This window comes from Copadichromis virginalis, linkage group LG19 (genome assembly GCF_057382275.1).
Source record: "Copadichromis virginalis isolate Kocher_CV1m ecotype Utaka linkage group LG19, C_Virginalis_male_GT1.1, whole genome shotgun sequence".
In the NCBI taxonomy this organism is placed as follows: domain Eukaryota; kingdom Metazoa; phylum Chordata; class Actinopteri; order Cichliformes; family Cichlidae; genus Copadichromis; species Copadichromis virginalis.
Genome location: NC_140636.1, coordinates 11612093 through 11637563, shown reverse-complemented (window position 1 = coordinate 11637563; position 25471 = coordinate 11612093). Strand labels below are relative to the sequence as shown.

At 40.3% G+C, this 25471-nt stretch overlaps 1 protein-coding gene across 2 annotated transcripts in view; it reads right to left on the bottom strand.

Moving 5' to 3' along the window:
* atrn (attractin) overlaps positions 1 to 25471 on the bottom strand; it is a 138281-nt gene that overhangs the window by 22437 nt on the left and 90373 nt on the right. Inside the window, exon 27 of one of the 2 annotated variants that reach the window (XM_085441611.1) lies at positions 4725 to 6770. The exons of the other annotated variant lie outside the window; for it this stretch is intronic. Within the exon in view, the coding sequence (XP_085297737.1) occupies positions 6747 to 6770 (24 nt within the window). The 3' untranslated portion in view covers positions 4725 to 6746. Of the gene's footprint in view, positions 1 to 4724; positions 6771 to 25471 lie in introns of those variants that run through there. 2 annotated transcript variants of the gene reach the window in all.

Genomic DNA, 25471 nt, shown 5'->3' with positions numbered 1-25471 from the left:
GTGAAAGATGGGAAGTGTAGCGGTGCAAAAGATGCAGACTGTGAGCAGCAGAAAGGTAGGTCAAAGCAAGGAGAGATACAGATCAAGAGGTTGAGGAAAGCAAGAGACAACAGTAAACAAGGTGATGCACCCATGTCTTCGACTGTCAAAGCAGCCAAAGCGCTACGAGTGCAGAAACAAACGGCCTCGACTGTCAAGGAACCGGGACCTGAACCCAGGCAGCAAAACCAGTGAAAGAAAAACACCTGTAGCTGTCGTAAGAGCAGGAACAACATCGGCAGAAATGAGGCAAAATAATATTAATAATGATAAAAAAAAACATTTGTTTGAAATGTATTTGTTATATACAGGATATAATAAGTCAAACACCTACAACATAGCTTTGTGTGTGTGGAGTTAGAAGTTAGGCTTCTGTCTCATTACAGTGGGCTCTTGTCAAAAAAAAACAAAAGGTGCAAGTAAAGGGCAGGACTGAGATTCAACTAGAAAGCGCACACAGAGTAGAAATCACACATGGCGCTGGTGTGACAGGAGGATGCTGATCCTTCTGTGAACCCTTCAACAGCTTTCAATTAATATGCCGAGTGTTTTCATCCTCTCTGAGGATGTCGATTCTCGTTATTGGCATTGTTATCGTTTTCTCCCTAAATGCGACACCTTATAATGATATTCTTAACACGGGATACAGAAATTGCTTGAGGGAAAGTCTCTTTTTCTTTGTATAGTAAAGCCAAATGAAGAAAAACGGGCTCTAAATATAACGTCCTGGATTCTCTTTGTGGCGCAAGCCAGCTCATTAAATTCTCGTATGCGTCTGTGGATGCGTGCCCATATCCAAATCTCCTCTGCTGTAACAGCTGGGCTAGGAGGAGCTGGGATGGAGCTGCATCTTATAAGGTAATGGTTTTATCTTAAAATGGTAAAAAGTTTTAGAAATATTAGCATTCTTGCCATTTAATAAATGAGACTAACAATGTCCTACTCTCTACTTAATTTTTTAGCTCTAGCCAGGAATCAGTTACCTAAAGAAAGAGCTCCACTGATTCTGTCATGTTGAGTTTCTCAACCCATCACCTACCCCACAGCTCGTGTTTTACTGTCTATTTTCCTGTATCCGTCTTATCACAGGTAGCTTCTCAATTGAAGACGAGCAGAAAGAAAGTAGGAAGCTGTGACTTGCAGCCTGGAAATACTGTAGCAATTAATCCCCCCATAAACCATAACCTGTCCTATTTCCACTTTCCACAGTTATTATACGCAACACAAAAAAAAAACAAGACAAGATGCTAATATGTGAGCTTTACAAAAACTAGCAAGTAGATTTTCTCCTTTATTAACACTTTACAGAGCCAGGGTTTCAAATATTTATGAAAAAGACCATTTCAAACCGTCGCCTACCCCTAACTTTATATTAAAAAGACACACCTCCGTAATATATCTTTCTCATGTAACATTTACAGTCAGTCAGGGAGCAGCTGACGAATGAACAGAAAGGTTACACGATTGTGACAAGTCTTAAGAAATGCATCAAAGAAGAAAAAAAAAGTGCAATTTCCTCATCTTTGTTTTTTTCCACAGTTCATAAGTCTGTTTTTGACAAGAAAATTCTTGTCATTTTGTATTATTATAACAGGTTTTACAAATGTTTAGTTTGTCATAAAAAAAAATTAGCTGGTATGTATTAAAAAAAAAATCAGTTTAATATGTAACACACATGAGTGCAAACACACACACCATATGGTGAGAACATGTGCTTTTTCAGAAGTACTCTGTGAAATGACTGCAGACGGTTTAATCTCATCTGATAGACACAACCTAACAGTTACCTGGATCCTGCCTTCATGAATGACTCATCGTTTTCCTTTTTTTCCCCTCACATTTCCCAACTGCCCACACGGTCATTCACGTTTTATGAATCGACAGTGTTGGCGCAGCTCGTTTATCATACGAGTTATCAAACAGCTTTGTTAAGAGAACTTAAAAATAGTTCTGGCAACAGGAAGTTTGCATATTAGCAAATTAGTAAAAACATTAAACTGCTTAACAAAAGGCGGTAATAAAAGGACATTTTATGGAGGAGGTACTGCATCGAGGAGGGGGGTTTATAAAAAGCTGGCAGCTCTAACAGAAAGAAACCAGAAACCAAATCAATCATGACAAGCTAAACTGCAAGAAGATCCTATAAATAGAAATGGTGTGCCGTATGATCGCAGACTGACGCCCATAAAGTATGCATGAATACAAACACAAAAGCAGATAGTTGCCTCGTTACCATGAACACAAATAAAAAGAACAGGCTTAAGCATCTGATGTGCCCAGTCTTAGTTTTCCCACTCTTCACTGCCACTGCAGCAGCAGCAGCCGCAGCCCAAGAACAAATGAGAACACAAACCAGCAACTCATTGTGCTGAGTCGCGATTTGTCATGATTAGATACCCCGCTGTGTGAAACATCTGAGAGCCAAAATATGTAGCCTTTGTGGGTGTGATGAATGGCGGGGTCCGTGGCGACGCAACGTGCGGAGAGGTGCAGAATCACATTTCACCACGCGTGTTTAGGCGTGTTACAGGTGCACATGCCTGTGCACATTATGAGCAGTGACAGGCAGATTCACTTCTGTTTTCTCGCGTCCTTTTTTTTGCAAAAAACAATCATTAATTCATGTACACAATATTAGGCAAGTGTTTTTAATGTGGCTGATCACAATAATGGCATGGCTCTTGTAACCTGCTGTCAAACTGTAACAGGAATAAAAAATTAAAGGTAGGTAACAGGTAGGCCCCCCGCAACGCCGAACTGGATAGGCGGTTCTGAAAATGGACCGATGGGGACGCATTTTGACAGTTGCACCAATTTTGTCCTCTCATCTGCTCGTTGTGACAGAGTTTCGGGATGAGCGAGGGTCACACAGCTTCTTTACACGATGCCTTCTGAAGTGCAGGTAATATTTAGAGGTATTTCCTGACAGCTGCACAAGTCCAGCTAGAAACTTTGTCTTTGAAATGGGAACATTTTAGGTTTAATTAGAATGAATTGAAGAGAATGTGATCCCATTATTGGCGACAAATCAGTGAGCGATGAAAAAAAATTACCTAAACCAATGAGAGACAGCCCATTAAGGAGTGAATGACACTATATTTCCCTCATGATAACCATGTATTATTGTTAACAGAGCCAACTGCGTGCCAATTAGCCATTTAAATTAGAGTGTGCGCGCGTGTGGTTTTATTTTTTGTTTGCTTTGCGATTGTTGTTCTTGAGATTAGTGAGAGTGTCTTCTGGCTAACATAGAAAGCATTATCCAACAGTGTTCTGTCAATGGTGGGAGAAACCAGAGCTCCTTGTTTTAACAAACCTCTGCAAACTCCACAAATAGAAAAAAAAAATCAATTATATTATACACTAGGGCTGCCATAATCGATGATGTTTACTATAAAAATGAGTTGAAATGTCTGTGACAAGGGTGTGGTCTCTGGCTCTGCAGCAGGCTCAAGGCCAGTGCAGGCTGATGGGGCAGGTGGAGATGATTGTGCTAACGAGGTCTCCTTCCTTTTAGTGACCTGAGATGAGAGCGCTTGGAGTGTGCAGCTGCAAAGCTGACTGCCTGGAAAAGACCTTGTTGCCAAACCACAAAGTAACATTTCTGTGTGTGAAATAAAAATGAAAAACAGTCCCCTGAACACTGTGTGGGCTACACAGTGTCATATTCATGTAACTGCAATACCCTCGTATCATTGATCAGTCAACTATCACAATAATTGTTAGTTGCAGCCATACTGTACACTCACTGGCCACTTTATTTGTTCTTGTTAATGCAAATGTCTAATAAACCAGTCACACGGCATTGACTCACAACATTTAGGCATATACTGTAGACATGGTTAAGACGACCTGCTCAAGTTCAAATCGGGCATCAGAACAAGGAAGAAAGATGATAAAAGTGACTTTGAACGTGGCGTGGTTGTTGGTGCAACACAGGCCGCTCCAAATATTTCAGAAAGTGCTGATCTACTGGGATTTTCCCCACACCACCATCTTTAGGGTTTGTAGAGTGAGCGGCAGTGAAAATGCCTTGTTGATACAAGAAGTCAAGGGAGAATGGTCAGACTGCTTAAAGCTGATAAGAAGGCAGCAGTAACTCAAATAACCACTGAATATAACAGAGTTATGCAGACCAGCATCCCTGAATGCACAACAAGAGAAACCTTGAAGCAGATTGTGTCAGCGAAGAACACCTTCAGGGTATGTCGAATCATGGATGTGCAGCTGACAAATCTGCAGTAAATATATGATGCCATCATGTGAATATGGACCAAAATCTCTGAGGAATGTTCCCAGCAATTTGTTGAATCTGTGCCATGAAGCATGAAGCGAGTTCTGAAGGCAAAAGGGTTCTAGCATGGTACTAGCAAGGTGTGCCTAAGAGAGTGGCTAATGATTGTGCATCAACTACTTAAAGCTAATCAAACATGGCCAAGTTAAATGTAATACCCCCCTGCTCTCACACTTAAAGTAGTTCTGCATTCTGAATCAACATCATTCATACTAATGCAACTGGCTGAACCAGGCAGCAACATCATAGTCTGGATCTGCGTAGTAAACAGCATGCAGAGAAAGTGAGAATCTGCATGCAGACAACATCCTTTTTCATAAGCACAGCACACCTTGAACAGCACAAAGCAGCAGAATTGATTTACTGGATAAAAAGCAGATGGAGGAGCATCTGAATGTTGCGGTAAACAAACTTTATTCAGTCCACCTCCCTCAACCTACCTGCAAACACCCTGGTCTCACGTTTAAGATGCAGGTAACCTTTGTTTAAAAATTCACATTTACCTCAAATTATGTGGTTTTATTATTATATTCACAATTAGAATTTTCAATTTTACCCCTGGGAACTTTGCACAATTTATGGCCTTTACTACTGAGCAATGAGCTGCTGCAAGTCAAAGGATTTTTATCTAAATTTGAGAATGACAGCAGGGACAAAAGGCTCGTGTTCAAGGACAATCAGACTTCTACAAGTTTAATCAGTTCAGATTTAAAACACATTTGTTGGAAAATAGAATTAAAAAAATTATCCTATAGACTATTAAAGCTTAGTTAGTGTTTAAGAGGGCAGTTTGTATGACCAGTTTTTGTCAAAACAAAAGTATTCACCAATTCATCATCTGAAATATTCAGGGGTTTGTTTTTTTATCTTTTAAATGAACGAGCTTTAATTATGTTTTGACATGATGAAAGTAATATTCAGTCTTCACTACTTTGCTTTGTATTTGCACTTGTTTTGCTAATGACTAACAAAGACTTGATCTGTGAGCTGCAAGAATTGTGGTTTTATAACTTCATTACTGTCACCGAGCTCAAATGATGACCAAAAAGTAGTACTGTCATTTTATACAGACCCTTAATGGACTATTGGCATAATTTTGTTCTTCCAAATCGTGTCTTTTGTGTCATCTTCCACTGCTCCCTTAGCCTGGTTCTGCCGGAGGATTCTTCTTGGTAAAATGTTTTTCCTTCCCACTGTTGCTATGTGTTTGCTCATAGCTAGGAGATTTCTCTCGATTAGGCTCTCTATTTAAGTTATTACAATATAAGTAACTATTAAGCAACTATTGTTGGGATTTGGAGCTATATAAATAAAACTAAATCTAATTACATTTGATACATTTTTAAAAAATTATTCATTTTGATCCTCCACCTAAATCTATTTTCTCTGACCTCTGAAGAGTTTCCCCATTTTTTTGTTGGGGTTTTTTTTATTGTTTTTTTGTCCCATGCCCCCCTCTCTAACCTATAATCAGGTTAAGCAGAAAGCAGAATATGCAGAATACCCATCCAGGAAGGAGTCCTATAGAAGATATAATTTGCTGAAATCTTATTATGTGCTGCGAGTAGGAAGCCGCTGTACAGCAAACACTCAGCACTCCAAAGATAACCAGACGCCAGAGGAGTTACAGTGCAAGTCGCTTACTTCTTAAATTGGCTCTTGGTTTTCTGCAGGGCAGTTAGTGTGTGTGTGTGTGTGTGTGTGTGTGGATGGGAGTAATATCTGACTATGGAAGAGAAAACTATGCATATATAAACCTAGTTATAGGATGAGTGCACAGAGGTGGGCACGCACAAGCATGGATGCAGACAGGCTGGAGATACGTGCACATGACCAGTCATGTATGTGTGCGTATTTTCTCAGCTGCAAATGAATTATCTCAAGCACACAGAGGGAATTTCATTCCAAAGGGACAACTGAGTAAAGCAACAGACACTAGGATGAGTGTCAAACCTGCAAGTACTGAAACAATTATTCATCAGCTGGTCACCAACAATTCAGTTTACAAGATGCATGTCAGTTATTACTAATCATTTACTAAGAAAGGTGCAATAACTAAACAGTTATTGGTTAGATTTCTTGTAAGTTAGTAGGACAAAGCAGGGTACAACATTAACTCAGAAGTGAGTATTTTCCAGCCAAAATCTAGTAAATGGTAAATGCTTGCAGCGAGAAAGCAAAAAATATATTCTGTATAATTCTAACAAGCTTGAAAACCAACATTTCTCATGACCACTTTTATTCTCAACACAGCCTGAACTCTTTCAGGCCGTGTTGAGCTGTGTTTATAATTTCTTTAAGTAGTCTTCAGTAATAGAGTAGTTCTCCAGGCTTCTTGAACGACATTCAAAGCTCCTCCTTGGATGTTGGCTGTCATTTGTTCCATTCACTGTCAAGACGATCCCACACTCCCTCAATAAAGTTGAGGTCCAGGCAACTGCAACAATTAACAATTATGATTAGAAACAAAAGATTCAAACCTAGATTCCCCACTCCATGAGACTTGCTTTCATTGATTTTCATAATATTTTTTGTCTTATTTGGTATACCTCAGCCTTTTCCCCCTGTTTCCCTTCATTACAAATGGCTTCTTGACAGCCACCCTTCCAAAAACAATTTCTGATGAGAAATTGGTCCTGCGTCAGATCTTTTCCTATTTCTTAAGGATATGGCTTTCATGTATTTTTCATCTGCTGTAGAAAGTTTTTGGCCTACCACTTCTTTTGTCCCCCCACAGGTCCTGTTTCCCCATTATTTGCACATCATGCCAAATTTAAAAAGTACTATATTATATTATCCCTCTCAAACTACATTATCTTTGGAATTTTCCATAGAATCAGCAAAAGAAATGGGAATGATGTATATGATTTTGCAAAAAGCTGTTAGCAGCAAAGCTCTGAAAGACTTTCAGAAAGACCTATTGCTCAAGACTACAAGAGTCTGGTGTCTTGAAAGCAAAGTATAGATTTTTCCATAGTACTGTAGTTACTTTACCTTCCGTTTCTATCCATGATTCTATCCAGTGAGGGAATTTATGTCCAATATTCGCTTTCTTTTAGCCTTCTTTTGATGAGATGTGTGGCTTTTTAGGTGCTCCCACTAACCCCACTCTCTAGTTACCAGGTTTGTTTCCTTCTCTGTACTCCTCTTGTAATATATTGTGGATGTTTTTTTCTTTTTCTGAAAGCTAACTACCTGCTACAGCAAGAAGCACCACTAATAAGAGGCATGAGAGTGAACTAAAAGACTAAATTAGCAGGCTAATGAATTGAAAAGACAAACACTTCTTAAAGCTAAGGGAAATCAATGAAATGGGCTATAATTGCATTTGGATTCCAGTGAGCAAAACCCTTTTCACACTGAACAGACACTTGAACAATTGTTCGCATGCAAATAGTGAGAAGTTTTTAAAATAATCTGTTGGCTGACCAATATTGTTAAAAGATGGTAATTGCATCTCTGGAACAAAACTGTCAATTCAGAAACGCTTGTATTTGCTCGATCACACACACACACACGGGCGTGCGGAAACTATCTGAGGGAATTGTGTCTGAGCATTTTCAAAGTGAGCAGTACTGTGCCAAAGAGATTGAGTGCATCAGCAGAGCATGCATATATGGGAGGGAGGGGGCAATAGGAAAAAAAATAAAAGGAGGATGCGGGAGAGGAATAGAAAGAGGGAAATTAGACTAAAAAGAAGTTTTTAAGCCTGTTGGTGAAGCAGAAGTGAAGTGAACGTAGAGGAGGAGGGAGGTGAAGTGAGGTGAAAGACAAAGGTGTACAAAGTGTTTGCCCCTGGGAAGAGATGGAGGGGATGGAGTGTTAGATCGCTCGAGTGCAGAGAACGTACACACAGGCACACACACTGTGTACAATCACAGATGCACATACAGTACACATGCCGCACATCTTAGAGCACTACACCAAACCGTTTATTTATTGATGCGTCTGTTTAAAAAAAAGAAGAAGAAGAAGAAAAAACGCAGATACAGAGAGCGTTCTCAATCATCCTTCGGAATCACTGAAGGAAAACTGCAGTGAGCGGCATGCGGGGGAGGGGAGGGAGAGGGAAGAAGAGGAGGGAGGAAGGAAAGTAGGAAGCGGGCAGGGGGATTTCTTTAGCAACGCAGGAATGTTAGCTACTTGCTGCTTCTCTCTCTCGCTTCATCGTTCCATCTCTCCGGTGGTGAGGTGGGGGGGGGGAGGAGAAGATGCACGCTGTGAATACTGACATGGGAGAAGGCTTTGATCCCTCTCTACATCTTTCTCTCTTTCCTTTTTCCTGCTACCCAACTCTTCCTTGTTCCTCACTCCTGGCCTCCCACTCTATGTTCTTCTCCTCTTTGTCCATCGCATTCAAATAATCCTAAGTTAGTGTTTGCTTGGTATACTGTTAAAAACTGCACTGCTTCATACAGCGTGCACCATCAAAAAGGAACAGCCTTTCAGATTATAAATAAATAAAAGAGAAAAGGAAACTGAACAGACGGAAGCATTGGAAACCTTCAAAAGAATCAAAGGGCTGAGATTCACTGAAAGAGCATTTAACCAATCGATAAAGGAACCACACACACACCAGATCTGTTCGAAACAGCTCATGTGAACTCTCATGGTGAGGTGCTGAAACCGGACCAAAATCACAAAAATTTGTTAAACTGCAAAACACTGACTACTGCAATGAAGGGGGGCAGCATTTGATACAAGTCTGCAATAAAAAAAGCTCTAAGCCAAGTTTACCTATCAAAATGCATACAGTCACGCGCAGAAGTGCTGAGCCACACAACATTTTTTTTATTTTCCGTCCAACGAGCTAAACTTTCTTGTAATCCCCCCCCTGGACACTGGCTACTTTTTCACTCATTTTCCCTTCCGTCCTTGTACCTGACCATTTTCAGAGGAATACTGACCTATGAATTGTTCAAATATAAAATGCACCTAGCTCGAGGTTTGAACCAGCACCGTATCTAGATGCAACTGACAGCTTAGCAATGAACCAATTTTTTTAGGTATTTTCTTCCTAACGACGAAAACGCATACAAATCAGCAAGGTGTTTTCCAAAGAGCTATTTGTTGACAATTATTATCTGAACGTGGTGTGCAGCGTCTCCTTCTAAAAATTTGAGGAAACCATACTGCTAGGGGACAAAAGAAGTAGCAGACCTAAAACAAAAACAATGCACAGCAAATGAACTGTGGTCCTAATCCATCTACTGTTTACTAAAGCCTCCACAGAAGTGGTCTCAGTGGAACGTTAGCTGTCAAGAAGCCATTCTTAATGAAGGGAAACACTGAGAATTAAACAAGAACTGGACTGAAAATCAGTGGCAACAGGCCTTACTCAGCGATGAATCCAAATGTGACATTTTTGTATCAAATCGTTGTCAGTGGTGTGGTTCAAAATATTTTTTGATCTGTGTATAAGCAGAGGATTGGCAGTTCTGGGAATATAGTATATCAAGGTGGCTGAGTAACAACGGGCCCAGCTCCAGCATGCCTCTGTTCTTTTTACATATTAGATTTGACCAGTAAACAACCAAATCAATAAAGCCAAGTACACCATTTAAATCAGCACCACTTGTTTTCTCTGGCCAATCTCTTTACAACTTGGCTGGCACTAAATGGGAACAAACATAGCAGCTAATTGGCCAGATTATAACAGGTCTCGTTCAAATGTAAGCAAATGTTTAATCGCAGCTAATATTTAACCTATGAGAGGCCAGCGTCTGTGGTCAGCATAAGCAATTAAAGCATCTTAAAAGAAAATATAGTATTATAATGTCGAAATGCTGTACTGCACAAGGCTAAATTGCCAGGGAAATGAAATCATTTTATTTGTAGCACTTTCAGCTCAGAGGACAAAGTACTTTGAGCAGACATAAATAAAAACAACCAATATAAATGAACAACACAATAATAGCCTAACACATGACTAAAAGCAAACCAAAACACCATATGGCTGGAAAAAGCAATCTGATTAGCTTCACTACATCACATCATCTGACAGCTATGGCGCACACAACAATGCACTGAAGGGACAGGGGAAGCAGTCGGTGCGCAGAAGTGACTTTCAGGGAGAGAACGGGAATAGTGGCATAGACAGGAAACAGGTGAGCAGAGATTTCCCAATATAGAAACAGGACGTGTCATGTTAGGAAATTATACCTTAATACAGATGCAGCAAGCTCTGTGCAAAGATGTGCTGTAGAGGGGGAGAGCATCCGAGGTGACGCACAGCTCTCTGTTTAATGAACATCCTTACTTCAGAATCCACAGTACGTATTAAAGTTGCTGACTTTAGGATGACTAGAGTAAACCGAGGTGCCTTGGAGGTTAAAACAAAGACTGCACAAAGATGGAGGAGCTGAGACAGATGCAGGAGGAAGAACCAGATAAAAGTAAAGAAAGCAAAGACAGTCTGTAATAAGATGAAACAGAATTTAAAAAGTGTAGGAGTGGCGCTTTGACAGAGGTTCTGGGCTTGTACCAGTGCCATGATGGATGGCTGAGGGGTGGGAGGGGGTGCTAGATGTTATTAGATCAAATGGGGGTCAACCACAGTGTAGTAGGGTTGAGATGCTAAGACAGCCTGTATATTGTGAGCAATAAGACACTGGCACTGATCCAAACTCTAATTATACGCACCATCTCTGCAGAATTAAGATTAGGAGGATTTAGAAGTGTCTCGGGAACACTGACAGACAAAAAAGCCTCGTGTTCACACGAACAGTCAGATTTCCTACATACGCAGAAAATGAAAATGACACGAGGGCAAAATCTGCACTGACACAGAATACACTGCTGAAATACAATTCAGCCAACCCACACACACTGATCTGGTATTCATTCGCTTGCACCCGAACACTGTAGAAACAAACGGTATCTGTTCACGAATGCAGAATATGCCCCCGGACTCATGCAGGACTTGTACAAACACACAAATGTATTATTAGTACTCTTTCACTTCTGCACACACAGTCTATCATTTGCATGCTAGTGATTTTCCTTTTAAAAACCAAAGCTAATATTTGCTCTGGAGTTGGCACGGACAGCTAAAGCAGGAGTCTTCTAACACTGTTGCAGAGATAGCTTGCTGCCAGCGCTGCAGCTCTGCTCTTGATTCTTTTTCATCACATTTTGATGAATCCGCATCCTGTCAAGTGCAAAGAAAGTCTTAGATTGACTATGTGGAGGATACCCATTAACGAGACCTTTCCTTTAAGCGGGATGTACGTTTTCCTAAATATTCTCATAATCCTCTTTGAGTGACTGTGACTCATCCTTACCCTCTCTCACCCTCATCTTTCTCTCCACCTCTCACTTCAGGATTGATCACCTCTGAAGTAGGCCTTTTGTTCTGTGCGGTGGTGCAGCGAACATTGACCTCAGGAGAGAAAAGGAGATGGAAGACATCTCTCAAAGAATCTTAAAGCATCTCTCTAGTTAATCTACAGAGGCCTTGCAGTGCTTTAAGGAAGAGCACAGTTGATGTTGCTGCCTCAGTACTCACACAACAGATTTTTCTTACATGTCCGCTTGCCCCCGGTTCGCTGCATCATAATGTGCAGTCAAAATAATGTCAATTACTTGTTGAAAACGTTATGAAGTATGTGCCAAGAAGCACTCTCTGAGACTGGAAAATTGAGAGAATGAGAAAAAAGGTGCAGAGACCTGTAGTTCATCAAATGGTCAGCGGTTGGCTCTGAAAGCGAGTCAATCTGCATAGACTCTTGTGTCAAACATAGAAGAGAAATCATTTTTATTTTACATCTTTGTGAAGAAACAGTTCCGCATAGAAAATCCCAAAAGGAGTAAAATTTTAGATAACTATCTTTGGAGATGAAACCCCCCGTAAAACTGTAAGATTAAAATTAGTATTTTAATGCATTTTAAGTACCCTATAACAACCATGGACGGGCTCTCTCCATTTCACCCGCAATGGACTGCTGACACGATACGGAGGTCAGTTACTGAGGAAAACCTAAATGTCTGTGTCAGTAAGAGCTGCTGATTTAGCTGCTGTTAGCGGTAAGTGGATCCGACTCTGGTAATTATGCTAGCTGACATGACGTTAGCTTAGAACTAGCTGCGGGCGTTGCTATTATTGGCTCATTGTCAGCTTTTCAGAGACAGAAGGGTCGCGTGTCTGATCTGTTAACAATAAGTAACTGTGGAATAAATAAGCACGAGAGGAGACGAATGAAAAAGAGAAAGAGGTGATGAAAGTCTATCATATACAGATTAAGCTAGCTTAAAGCTAACTTGTGATTTACATATCAATAGTTTCAAAGTATTTAATGGATTTCTCCTCTATTATGAAATTCTTGGGAAACTGGAGCATTGTAATCAAATTCTATTGGGATATAGAGGGTTAAAAATCAAAGTAATTTATATAAGTGCCTTTTTAATCAACCAAGCTAGCATTAGCTTAAAAGTCTCCACCTCTACAGTCACATTCAAATATGGTCATACCTGGTTTAAATAAGGGAGGGGAAAGCTGATAAAAGCAAAAAGACAGATTGAAGGCAATGAAACCATCCAATGACGTCTCAGTGGCTCAGGCCAGCCATTACATACAGCATATGTTTTTAACAGTTTACTACTTGAGGTCCATAAAAATAACATTGGTTTCCTATCGTTTTATTTTAAACATGCTGCAGGCAGTTGGATCCAAACTTGTTTCTGTGAAGAGTTTATAACTTGTATGGTATAAAATTCATTATCAGTAGTTTCAAGTTAGTCTTCTGATTAGATTATCAGGGGCAGGTCTGCAGTGCTTTCTCTGAACCGTTATTCCATATTTAGAGGTGAATCAAACAACACTGTTCAGTTACGTATGGGCAGCGAGCCTTGAATGTGAGATGTGAAACAAACAAGTGGAGAACATTAGATGGTATTTGCAGGGGTATGAATGAACATAATATATATCTATGTAGGCAAATTGAAAGTATTAGGATTTATAACAAATGTTTGGGGTAAAAAAAGGACACATGGATGCTAAAAGTTGTATGTGTAATAATGTTTGTGCAGAGTTTCAGTCAAAAACCCACCCGTTAAAGAGGAGATTGGGTACAGGACATATATACATGCATATGCAGCATTTGTTATAGTATGATGCTATTTATCATAACCTAATTCCTTTTGATGTTAAATGTTTATGCTGTCTCACAAACCTAGAACAGCGCTGCTTTTCAAAAAGCAGTTTCCAGAGTTTCCAGTTATGTCTGGAGACATTTTCGTATTTGCTGGTAAATGACTGTAATTAACATAACTCAGTATTACAGCTTTAACCCATTAGGAGACTAGTCTGGGACTTTTACATCATCTGCTCATGAAGAAACAAGGCTGCACGGCAGCAGAGAGGGAAAACGTGGTTCGGGGGTGGGGGATCTCAGCTAAGAAGCTGCTAGAGGCAGCTCTGAAGAATGCCGCCTGGGGTACTGGCAACGTGCGAGACGAAAGAAGAGAATGAGTAAGTGTGAAGAATGGTGGCATGAGAGCGGTCGGGCTGAGCAGACAGTGTGCCAGTTGGGGTCACCTTGAGCAATCCATCTCCCCACCTCCAGCAGGGATGCAGACTGCAGGAGCGGGGAGGACTGAACAGGTTTCCCCCCCTTAATAGCATTCTGCAGAGAGTGAGACAAGGCGATGCCTTCTCCCTCTCTGAACTTGTCCGGCAAGGATTTGGCCACAGCTGAACTGCTGGAAGGTGAGATAACCGGACACCCCTGACAGCTGAGACAAACAACGCGAGACAACACTAGCCGAGACAAACAACACAATTCTGTCAATGCTGAAATGAGCTTTCATTCTGTAAAAAAGGGAAAAGGTGAAACTTTGGCTTCTTTGTCTTCACAAGGCTATGCTTGCTACATAAAGGAAAAGAAGGGAAATCAAGCCTTTTATTTCTTTTGTTTCATTCTGTTGGTAGTCAACGGTGAGGAGACAAATACTCTTACAACAGAAAGAGCTATTAAACTAAAGTAGATTTATCACCTACGCAATCCTTAATGTTTCAGGAGCACGACACTCTCCCCGGAGAATCACGTGGCAATCTGCTATGATGTCAGCTGTTCACACTACATGTGTTTCTGTTTTTTCAGAGACAGGAGGAAGTAGCATGAGGAGAGACAATTTTTTCCTCGTGTGCACACCAAAAAGCAAGGAAATAAAGGGGGAGAGGGACATTTTTAACCCAAAGGATTGTTACAGTAGTCGTATGAATGCCCTCTGTATTTCCTAAAGCTGAGATACACTTCTGGAGCACAATTCCAGAGCATTTCACTCTACCACAGAGCCATAACAATGACCATGGCCTCAAAAGTCTGCCTTCAAGGGCACAATTATTCTTACTGAGAGCAGGCATGGTTGAATCCATTTTCAAGGGTACACAAAAGTAATACTAATCTACCTCTGTGTTCAAACAACGTAACAGACTTTCTTTCATCAAGAACACAGTGATTGACATGGAGGCCTTTCACTCCTTTATTGTTTAAGTCACAAAGCTTATGCTGTTTGGAGTCTCCACAAATTACACAGAAATGATTCTACACTAAGCTACCTGAGCAGAAATCTTTAATCTTCAACCTGCCACTGACAAAAAAGTTCAGGTGGTCAAGTTTACACTGCAAAGCTGCATTTGCAAAGAGCTGCTCAGGTCAGCCACTATTCACTCCATCAGCCTTTGGAGTGGCCTAATGCTTTAATCTGAAATGAATTTCATTACCTATAAAATACCAGTTAGCACCATAGTGAGCAGGTAGTAGCTGGGGACCAGCATGACAATAAAAACACTTTCAAGCCGAAATAATAAATAAAGTCATTTCACTTGACTTCTTTTTGTCCATTCTCCTTTATCTCTGTCATAATTTGGTTCCCAAACCCTCTGCTTTTAATTTCAGTTACTGCCACATGAAGAGAGGAATCCAAATTACAAACTGAAAAGTCTTTGTTGGTTTAACCTTACCAGTGGATCTTTTCCAAAGCACTGCAGGTGATCTGTACTGGAGGTTCCACCAGTTAAACTACTGATCGGGCTAATTAAACACTTTAAACATTATTGACCAAGTCAGTGGATTACAGGAGTGATACAGATGTTGAGCTGTGGATGTGCTGCTAATTCCTCCGCCTGATCCTTGCGGGGGGGGGGGGGGGGGGGGGGGGGTTAACAGATGCAAGTTTGCTGGATTTTAAAGTTTTCATCCAAGTTGAACTGAAATTGCTCCATTTTTACTGAATGTCTGGGCTGATGATAAAAAAAGCTGAGCTGATTATTAATCATCTCTGCTTGTCCCCAGGCTATGTTAGTCCTGCACTAATAATGTTTAGCTGGATCAAACTCCAGCTAAACACTGCCAGCAACAGAAAAACATCTTTTTACAACTTGGGAGCGTTTACATTTCATTCCAAAATTCTCACCACAGACCTGTTTTTATATTATAATAAACTGCGATGTAGCTGGTGGCCTGTAGCCTGGCTATATCTCAAAAGGATAAACCAGCTCAGTTTTCAATGAGAGAAAGCCTTCACTTTAATAATAAACACCAACATCGGCATTAGAAATGAATATTCTTGCTGAAGCGGAACAAGATAAGAGGCTGTTCACCTTAAACCGCTAACCTTTTGCACAGGTGCCACAAAACAATAATGAGCTGAGCACAATTACTGAGAGCAGGTAGCCCAGGGTGTCTCAATAATCTCCTGCTCAGCATAAGCAAAACAGGACTTCATGCGCCCCAAACAAAATGTGAACCCATAACTTTGACAGATTGATTCAAATTTCTTGGAACAAATATGAGCAACACACAGAAAAGTAATATTTATGGAGCTAATTTCCTGCCAAAAATGAAAGAAAACATGTTTTCCAAATGCCTGATGATTCATTATCAAACTGTGCAAAACATCACTAACAAATTCATGCATTTAGTTTCGCACATACAAAACGCACCTATTAAGATTAATAGAACAACAATGCTTCATAAAAGGAATGCAGAATTTATAAAATAAACTGTATTTTTTTTAGAGAAAAAATATGACTTTGTGCACAACCAGTGTGCTGTGAAGGTCCCAAAAAGAGCAGATATTAAACACTCAAACACAGCGATAATTTCCAGTCTGTCAGCATTAGCAGTGAATAATAGCGACGGACAAATGAAAAATTAGCAAGATAAACAAGAATGCCCGCTCATGTTGACGTTGGCGTTGCAGAGTTGCACTTCTAACTTCTGTGGGGGTAACGCACGTGTTTGGAACAACACAAACAACTAGATTATCTGGGAAAAGAGCTTAAACATGTACATAACTTCAAATAACAAATGTGAATATCAGAAAATTGGATTTTTAAATCAATAAATATTTATCACAGTTGCAAAATTCTAATGCAGACTTCATGTTTTTAAAGATATTTTTGATATTTCTGATTGCTTTCCAACATTACAACTACATGGCTGACTTGTATGTTTCTCCTCAGCAGAGACTGCATATGTAATGTGGACAGTGTAAGAGTACATAAGTTTTATTAGCTTGGTCTTCATTTATTACACACTAATTATTGGATGCAAACATGTGGCACATTAAGTTGAAGCTCTGTGTATTAAAGCACCGTCAGGGGACGCGCACAGATACTCTCTGGATCGCGTTGCGGACTGCTCCTGGCGTGCAGAAGCGAAGAGGCTCCAAGCTACAGTGCATTCCCATGATTCTAAAATTATAATATATTACAGAGCATCATCGGGAAGTGCTTTGTAAGGGGGTAACAGCTGCAAGGTAAAGGTGGAAAGATAGTTTTTTCCTTTCTTCCTTGCTCATGTGTGAACCGCATTCACATCTAGCCATCTGCTTCTGGGCCTGGGTGTGTATGTGTGGGAGCTGCCATGCTAGCGGAGAGGATCCGATTTATCATTACAGATGATTCTGGAAACAAAACCGATGTGTGGAGCCTACGTGGCTCCTTGATATCTTCATTGTATTCCAGGTTTCTGCCTATTCAAATGATACGTGTGCCAATCTCTCCCAATCTACTGCGCTTTCACACCGAACCATCTGCTGCAGACCTTTTTTCGCACGCGAGGCCGGCGTGTACGAGTCAACGCAGGAGTCGGTGAGAGTGGAGCGAAGGTGGTGAGTGTCTGAGACTGTGGGCTTGTGTGGCCGCGCATGTATAACAACGAGTTGTTTTGAAAGCTTCTAACAATGACTGCATGACTGATTATGGAGATGCAATTTACAAACTTCCTGATGATGTTGTACACTAGACTGAGTTTCATTACAGACTTAACTGCCAACACACACCTTTGTGTTCTGCTTGATGTGCAGGACTGGGTTCAGAAACCTAGTTCTATATCATGAAAATGCAGAAAGCCGCCTTAGTTTACTGCAAAGAAATAGAATAGATTTTATGCATATTTCTTAAGGAATAATGTTGGTATTTCATTGTTAGCCTGCACTGCGGTACATGTACAACAAAACACAATCATGCAGTGCACTGAAAGAAAAATGACAACTGCAATATCTGGGATTTCATTCCTTCATCCAAAGCATTCCTACTCGGTACTTTGGGAAGTTACATAGAGTTTAATATGGTTTTAATGACAGTGATGAATGCCCGTATTTATTTAGCCAACACTGATGTGTAATCTTTAAACCGTGTGACAACTACGATGTAATTAAAAGTAGCCACTATAGTAGTGTTTTGTTGTTAAGCTCCCTATATATTACCTTTGCAGCAAGTATGAACGAACGATTTTTCTTCCTGAGCGACCACTGCATAGAGCGGTTTTATGGATTTTTAATACATTCTGAGGTCCTTTGTTTGTACAGTAGCAGAGTGACTGCTGATATTCAACGTGCTACGTGGCCTTAACCTCTTAAATGTCCCTCTCTGTTAGATTATACTGCAAGTCTGTGTGTGGGTGAGTGTGTGTGTTTGTGTATTCATGCACAATTCTGAAGACAAAGTGAAAGAGAGTACACAAGTGTGCTCACGTTGAAGTACATGAAGCAGCACAAGCGCAGGGATTGCTGAAAGCTTCAGACAGAGTCAGCGAAGGCGTCTGTAAAAGGTCACCGTTCTCTCCATCAACAGAGTTTGGACCGGAGAGGAGAGGACAGGGCAAAACGAGGGGGCCCAGTGGAAAAAGTCACCCACCCAAAAATGTGGGTCAGCAGTTTGCTGTGACTAAGGGCACAACCATAAGGAGGCAGCCAGGGAACCATTTAACAACCTTATTGCCGGCTCTTCATCCTCACGCCTGGCATGAGATGGCAAGGAAAGGTCCCGCGCGAGCCGTGCTTCAGACTTTAATAGTGTGCAAATATGTCAGGTGGGGAACTATGCACATGTTAGGTTAGACAGGTAAGGAAAGGGTTTAGGAATGAATCTGAAACTATTTATACTTCACACTTTTCTTGTCTTATCTGCCAGCAGTTCATTTTAAATTAACCTAATTTTGTACTGCTTCAGTGAAAACGTGACATACTGTGTGAGAGGAATCAGGAACAAATCTGACAAATCCCGTTAGAGTTTTCTGAACATTACTATAAAAGTGCTTAAGATGACTACAGGCGCTTAAACCTAAGCTAGGTATTTAAACTTTAGAAATACTCTTTAGCTCACAGCCATCATTGCATGAAAATTTACATAAATGTTGTAGGATGTAATTACCTGAAGCCCAAGGTCAAATTCTATACAGGTGTGCAAAAATTATAGCCTGCTACACTCTTGGGTATCTCAGGTAAAACTTTTGATGTGAAGCAAAAAATCTGAACGCCTGAAACTTTATGCACACAGTTTTGAACCTTTCTTATACATTTTGAATGCCACATTTGTTGCTTTTTCACATGTCAACTCACAGGTAATATCCTTCAATAAAACGAGTGAAAGGTCTTACATAAGAGATCATAGCTTTTTCACATCGTCACCTCTGGTTAAGGTCTCAGACCTCATCTCTGATCTGCTTTTTAAAAAAATAGACTTTCATGTGTGGATGGCGTACTTTCCCACTCACCGAATCATCAAAGAGATGAGGGAAACCGTGGCCATTTCAAGCAAGAAAATATGTTTATGTTTAACCTGAGTTAGGCAACCTTTGATGCTAAAATATTAGGTTTAAACGTTGTAGCCTATTTCGCAGCTGCGGTTCATTTTATGATGGGGCCTGAGCCTCGACGCCTTGACTGACATCCTTCTTTGCTTTTTCATAGTTGAGAGGAGGTAGTAGTGGGAGGGCAGCTTAATGGCTGATAATAAATATGTGAAGGTATCTAAGAGACATTTATCCCATTTCTGCTCCCTCCCTGCCTTCTTCCTGCAGGCAGCCTGCGTCTTGCGTAACGTAAATGTGGAACACAGCACAAATGATCAGGGACATTATCACATTCTGCATTTCTGTCAATACCTCAGGGTGCAATACGCGTCTAATATATGTCAAGTTATATGTGATATATATCTGAGTAAGTACGACAGTGGATGTTGGATAAATTCACACTTTGTCATCGGGAGGATATTTTTGGGAAGCTACAGTGGAGGAGGAGGATCTCCAGGGGAATGTAACTGTATGAGATCCCAGTGATGGTGAAAAAGAGAATACTGGGAAAACTGACAATGAACATCAAAGGCTCACTCTATGCATTACAATGTCATTCAAAAGGGGCTCCATCTCTGAACATATGACTCAACTCTCACGCAGCCAGGTGCAGAAAATTCTGTCTTTCAGCCCTCCCATTCTGGCCTAAAATCTCTGCTACAATCTAGCGAAATTAGATATTCTGTCCTTAGGCAAAGAAGGGGAAAGTGGCACCATTATTACAGTATTTTGCATCATGATATATTACCCTTTCAATAGATCTGCTTGCTGGATTTTCGCTTTAATTAGCCAGCTTGCTAAAAGAATAGAAAAAAAAGAGAAGGAACAACTTTAATCATTTGTGTCTGTCACAGGCCTGCGTAAGCTGTGCTCGAAACCTGTCTGTGACGCTGTAATTGTTGGCCGCTCAAAAGAGAAAACTGTAACTCTCATTTTAGCACTCTGTCGCTTCGATTAACTTTAGGACAGTAAATATAGACATAGCGCAAAAAGATAAAAGTGAGAATCAATTTAGAACTACAGCCATTTAAGTCCTGCTGTTGCTAAAACGTTACCACAGGAATAATCAACTTGCATTAACTTGCTCAAGCACTGCTTATTCTGACTAAAATGCCAGAGCCTGCTATGGTACCGGCTGTGGTGGGGTCCATCTAATGCCATCTGGCAGCTCCAGCTTCCTTCAAAGGAACTGTCAGGTCTCAAAGGAAGGCTTTAATTTAGATTCAGACACTACAGACCACACACCGCAAGCACGCACATGTATGCAAACAGATGCAGGGTGCAGACACACATGAGGAACGAAATCCATCGCAATACTTTGAAACGTGCACAAACAAGCCACACACAGTGACCAACAGGTGGAACCGACATGCTTAGCAGGTGTTAGCCTACGCCTACAATAACAACAACTTCAGACACAGTCCTCGAGTCATTAATACTCCTGGCACCAAATTAACACCTGGATGCCTTCCAAATGAAAAAGTTGAATTTTGGAGAACTGCGAGATTATAGTTTGTCATGCTAAAGAATAAAAAGAAATACTCTGTTTCTGCTAAAATGTTCCCTTTATATATATATATAACCTCTATTAATATCTCCTAATATACATTTTTTATTAAAGTTTTTGGATGGGGTTAATAAAAATCTTCTCAACAAACCCATTTTTAAGAATAAATGTAACGTTTCAAAGTCAGTTTCACTCAACAAACATGTCATTCTAAAAAAGCTGATTTCAATCCCTGTGCCAACAGCCACATCTTTAAAAAGAAAGGGAAAAAAGTCTCAGTGACATTTGCATTATAGGGCTCGCACTAACACTGTTATCCCGAGCGACTTACAATGCCTGTGACAGCACAATGAGCTTAAACTCCTTAAAGTCAAATGACAAGCAGCCAGCGGTGGGGAATAAAAGGACTCGAGGCCATCGGCTTAAACTCCTCTGACCCTGCAATGACCACATAAAATGCAACGGCCACCACTTTCCACTGCGTCGGGCCTAAGTGGGGTGAACGTGGGCATAATTAGATGCAAATGTGTGTCACTGTACAGCTGATGCAAGCACCAAGTAACATGGAGGAATCAAGGATAAATGTGAAAGCCAAGCCTTGAGGGACAGTGCTGAAAAGAACAGAACGGTCTCGATGTCAAGGAAGCGAACGGCTGTAACGGAGACAGTCGACCTCGTGGAAAAACATGATTAGCTTTCTGTTTGCGTGAATTGTGTGTCACGCTGTGTTCACATGGAACATGAGCATGCGTGAAAGCAGGTTGCCTGTGCTGCTAGATTAAGTCACATTTGATGGAAATTTGCCATCTTTGGTTTGTTTATACGATACTCCTTATGAACACTAGATGAAGATAAGTGGCAAGAATTTAGGAGATGGTGAGTGTGTGTATGAGCAGCATAAAATAAACTCCACGAGTGAACAGAACATGTCCAAACATTTTTAATTTAAATAAATAAATAATAATGACATTTCTATCCTTACTATTCTGAGTGGTTTTGTAGAGAGGAGGGTATTAGATCCCAAACCTGTTGAGCATTTCCCAATCCTAATTCAGTTGACATCTGTGCTTGACATCTGTGCTAGGAAGAGCTCACTATATAACTAATGTTTTGGGGGGGGGATTTTCCCCCACAGTGGTTTATAAAAAGGCTGCTGAGCCAGTGATGTCATTGCTAAATTTGTGATTCTGCCTGGCAACAACTACTATCTTTATAAATTGGCTCGTCTTTCCTGCAGATTCTTCACAGAAGAATGTATGACTCGGGTGAGATGATACTCGGGGTATCATCTCACAGCATTTTACCAAAATGTGACTTCACAACTAGCACTAGGACCGAGCTTCATTTGCTCAGATTGCAACTAAAATTGCAACTTTTTTTTTGCTTTGCTTATATAATGAGTTAACTGTATAGTGTTTACCATCTTCCATTAACTACTGATTGGTAAAATATCTGTAATAGGTTTATTTAACTGTGGTTTTTAAAAAAAATGAGATTAACCGCTAATATAGATGAATAGAAAAGAACAATTATTAATAACAAGAATACCTGGCATTTAATAAAAATGTGTACTGTATAATGGGCATAATTTATCCAGTTAACCTATCATGAATAGATGACTGGCATTACATCATCATCATATGGCTCTTTCAGAGTTATGGACGAGTTAAAAAAAAAGTTAAAAGCTTGTCACTGTTCAAAATTAATCGAGCGCTTTTATAACTGTTGCTCAAGGTTTGTAAATGTATTCAGATGATGAAGTACAAAGGAGACGTGATACACTGAGATTCTTACATAAAGACAAAAACCAAAGTTCTTCCACAGGTCATGTTTGTGACATTACCAGACAGTCATCTGACATGTATTAAAGTACTCTGAGTGAATGGGGAGAGATTTTCAACATTAGTTTCTTTCGTTACATAAAACCTGCATGTATTGAATCACAAGTCACGACTCGTTACAAAAAAAGTCGATCTTTTATTATATCTATAAATAAATATTTTATATTTATAATTGATATTTCAACTATGCATTTTCACATTACTGCAGTTTCATTAACAGATTAATTAAAAGCATTACCACGATGACCATCTCTGCTTATTCTGCTACAGCACACAAAAAACGAGGTAAAACTGACCTGTGGGCATCATCTGACACAACCAACGTCGAAAAGGAATATGGTCGAGGCATGTATCGCCTCTACCGTATTTGACAGCTGATCTGTTATGCTTTGGATGCAAAATAGTCCCTCTTAGTTAGGGTGTGCCACAAGGCTCAATTTCGGGTCCAGTCTTGTTTGCACGTCACATGTTGACACTGGGGTCTATTTTTTCCCAGCATAACCTTTTATTTCACTGATTTGCACATGACTTGCAGATTTGACTTTGTGAGTAAATACATTGACAGTGCTCTGGATCCTTTATCTTCCCATTATAAGACAAATGTTAAAAACCTCATTGTGTACCTTGATGGTTACTTTAAACTGTGTAGGCAGGTATGCAGCAGTCCATTTTCCCCATCACTTTGACATGAGCCCAGGTTTGTTCTACAAAAGTGAAACATTTTAGTAAAACCTACAAGCTTTTTCAGGTGTTGGGGAGTTTAGCACAGGCCACAGTTTTCAGGTGGCCACCAATCCTCTTAACAAAGTTCCACTTTTAATTTTGTGTAAAGGTTAGAGTGTACAGCGTCCAGATGGACAACTGTGGTTTTATGATGAAGAGAGGGCAGAGCGGGTGCAGGTAAAAGGGGGATGCTAAGAGGCACAATAGGTGAGGCTGATTACAGCACTTTCGGACGATGTTACAGGCAAAAGGCACTTCAACCGACACGACGAGTGTAAAAAGCACAGACCAAAAGTTCACATTAAGCACAACATTAGCGTGTATGCTCTTAGACACTGACACATATGCACTCGCACACACGCACATAAAATGCAGAAACACAGTGCCACCAGTACACAACCTTTCAGCCACTCATTCAAAAGGTGGTCCAAACCCTTCTGGAAGCACACGTGAAAAAGCATTTTATCATTTTCCCAGCGAGGCAGTATTCAACATGCAAAAACTGCACTGACTTTTCATACTTCTCACATCTCGTTAGTGCTCCACATGCAGAAAGCAAATGCAATGCTTGGCAATCTGTCTGAACAGCTAGTCAGGCCAGACTGTTAGTTAAGCATTTGTTGAGTCTTAATCATGAAAACACCGAGCTTACAGAGAGAGATGTGACAAGTTAAAAGCAATCTGAATTCTTGCTGATAATTAACTAGTAAGCCATCCAACTCTTCCTCAGCCAGCTAGTGAAGGTTTATTTATATGTCTGATGTTGAACAATGATTTTGAAAACGTATTCATTTAATCCTTCTAACTGTAGAGATTACTTGTTGCTTAACAGGACACTGATGACTTTGCAATGACTTGTAACTTGCAGCATGACTGCACATTTTCATTAGTCTTAGCAGTTACTTTAAACCAAAAGGACCATTGCAATCAACACGTGATATGTTATATGTTATAATGATATAAAACCCAAGGTTAATTGAAATATGAGTGACTACACAAGTCAAGTTTAAAAATGCATTACACCCAAGATCCTTTTAATATTCTCTCCTGATTATTTCTGCGTCCTGAGGAGACAGGGGCAAGCATGACTCTAAATACTGGAGTCATAATACTGCTAATACCTGCTGCTTTATGAAAGACCACTGATGAATGTCTGCCTCAATACATTAACAACAACCAAACACTTAATGGTTGCAGGGCTGTTGTGATTCAAATGACTTAGTGTGCACATTGATAATACTAGAAGGAGCCAAGAGTTTAGCGTTGCCTGGAAGTTGCCTGTAGTGTTGATTGCTTTAACTCTTTCCCCTATAAAGACGACCTCCCCTGTATCCTTCATGATCAATTTTGACAGCTCAGTATGTATATCGATACAGATGTGGTTTGACAACCTCTAGAATAGTTTCTAGAGGATCCTGACCTCAGTCCAACACAAGAGTGGAGACCACGAACCAGTCCATCATCAGTTTCTGACCTCACAAATCCACTTCTGGAACAATGTCCAGAAATTCCCATAAACACTCTTCTAAACCACGTGGAAAGCCTTCCCAGAAGAGTTTGGCCGACATAAAAAAACCCTATGGATTAAGAAAAGGACATCCCTCAAGTTTATATGTGTGTGAAGACGGATGAGGGAATACTTCTGGCAATATAGTGCATGACAGAATCAACGCAATCACACTTCTTTGTGATTGTGGACAAAAACGAACTTGATATACAGTGGGGCAAAAAAGTATTTAGTCAGCCACCGATTGTGCAAGTTCCCCCACTTAAAATGATGACAGAGGTCAGTAATTTGCACCAGAGGTACACTTCAACTGTGAGAGACAGAATGTGAAAGAAAAATCCATGAATCCACATGGTAGGATTTGTAAAGAATTTATTCGTAAATCAGGGTGGAAAATAAGTATTTGGTCACCTCAAACAAGGAAAATCTCTGGCTCTCACAGACCTGTAACGTCTTCTGTAAGAAGCTTTTCTGTCCCCC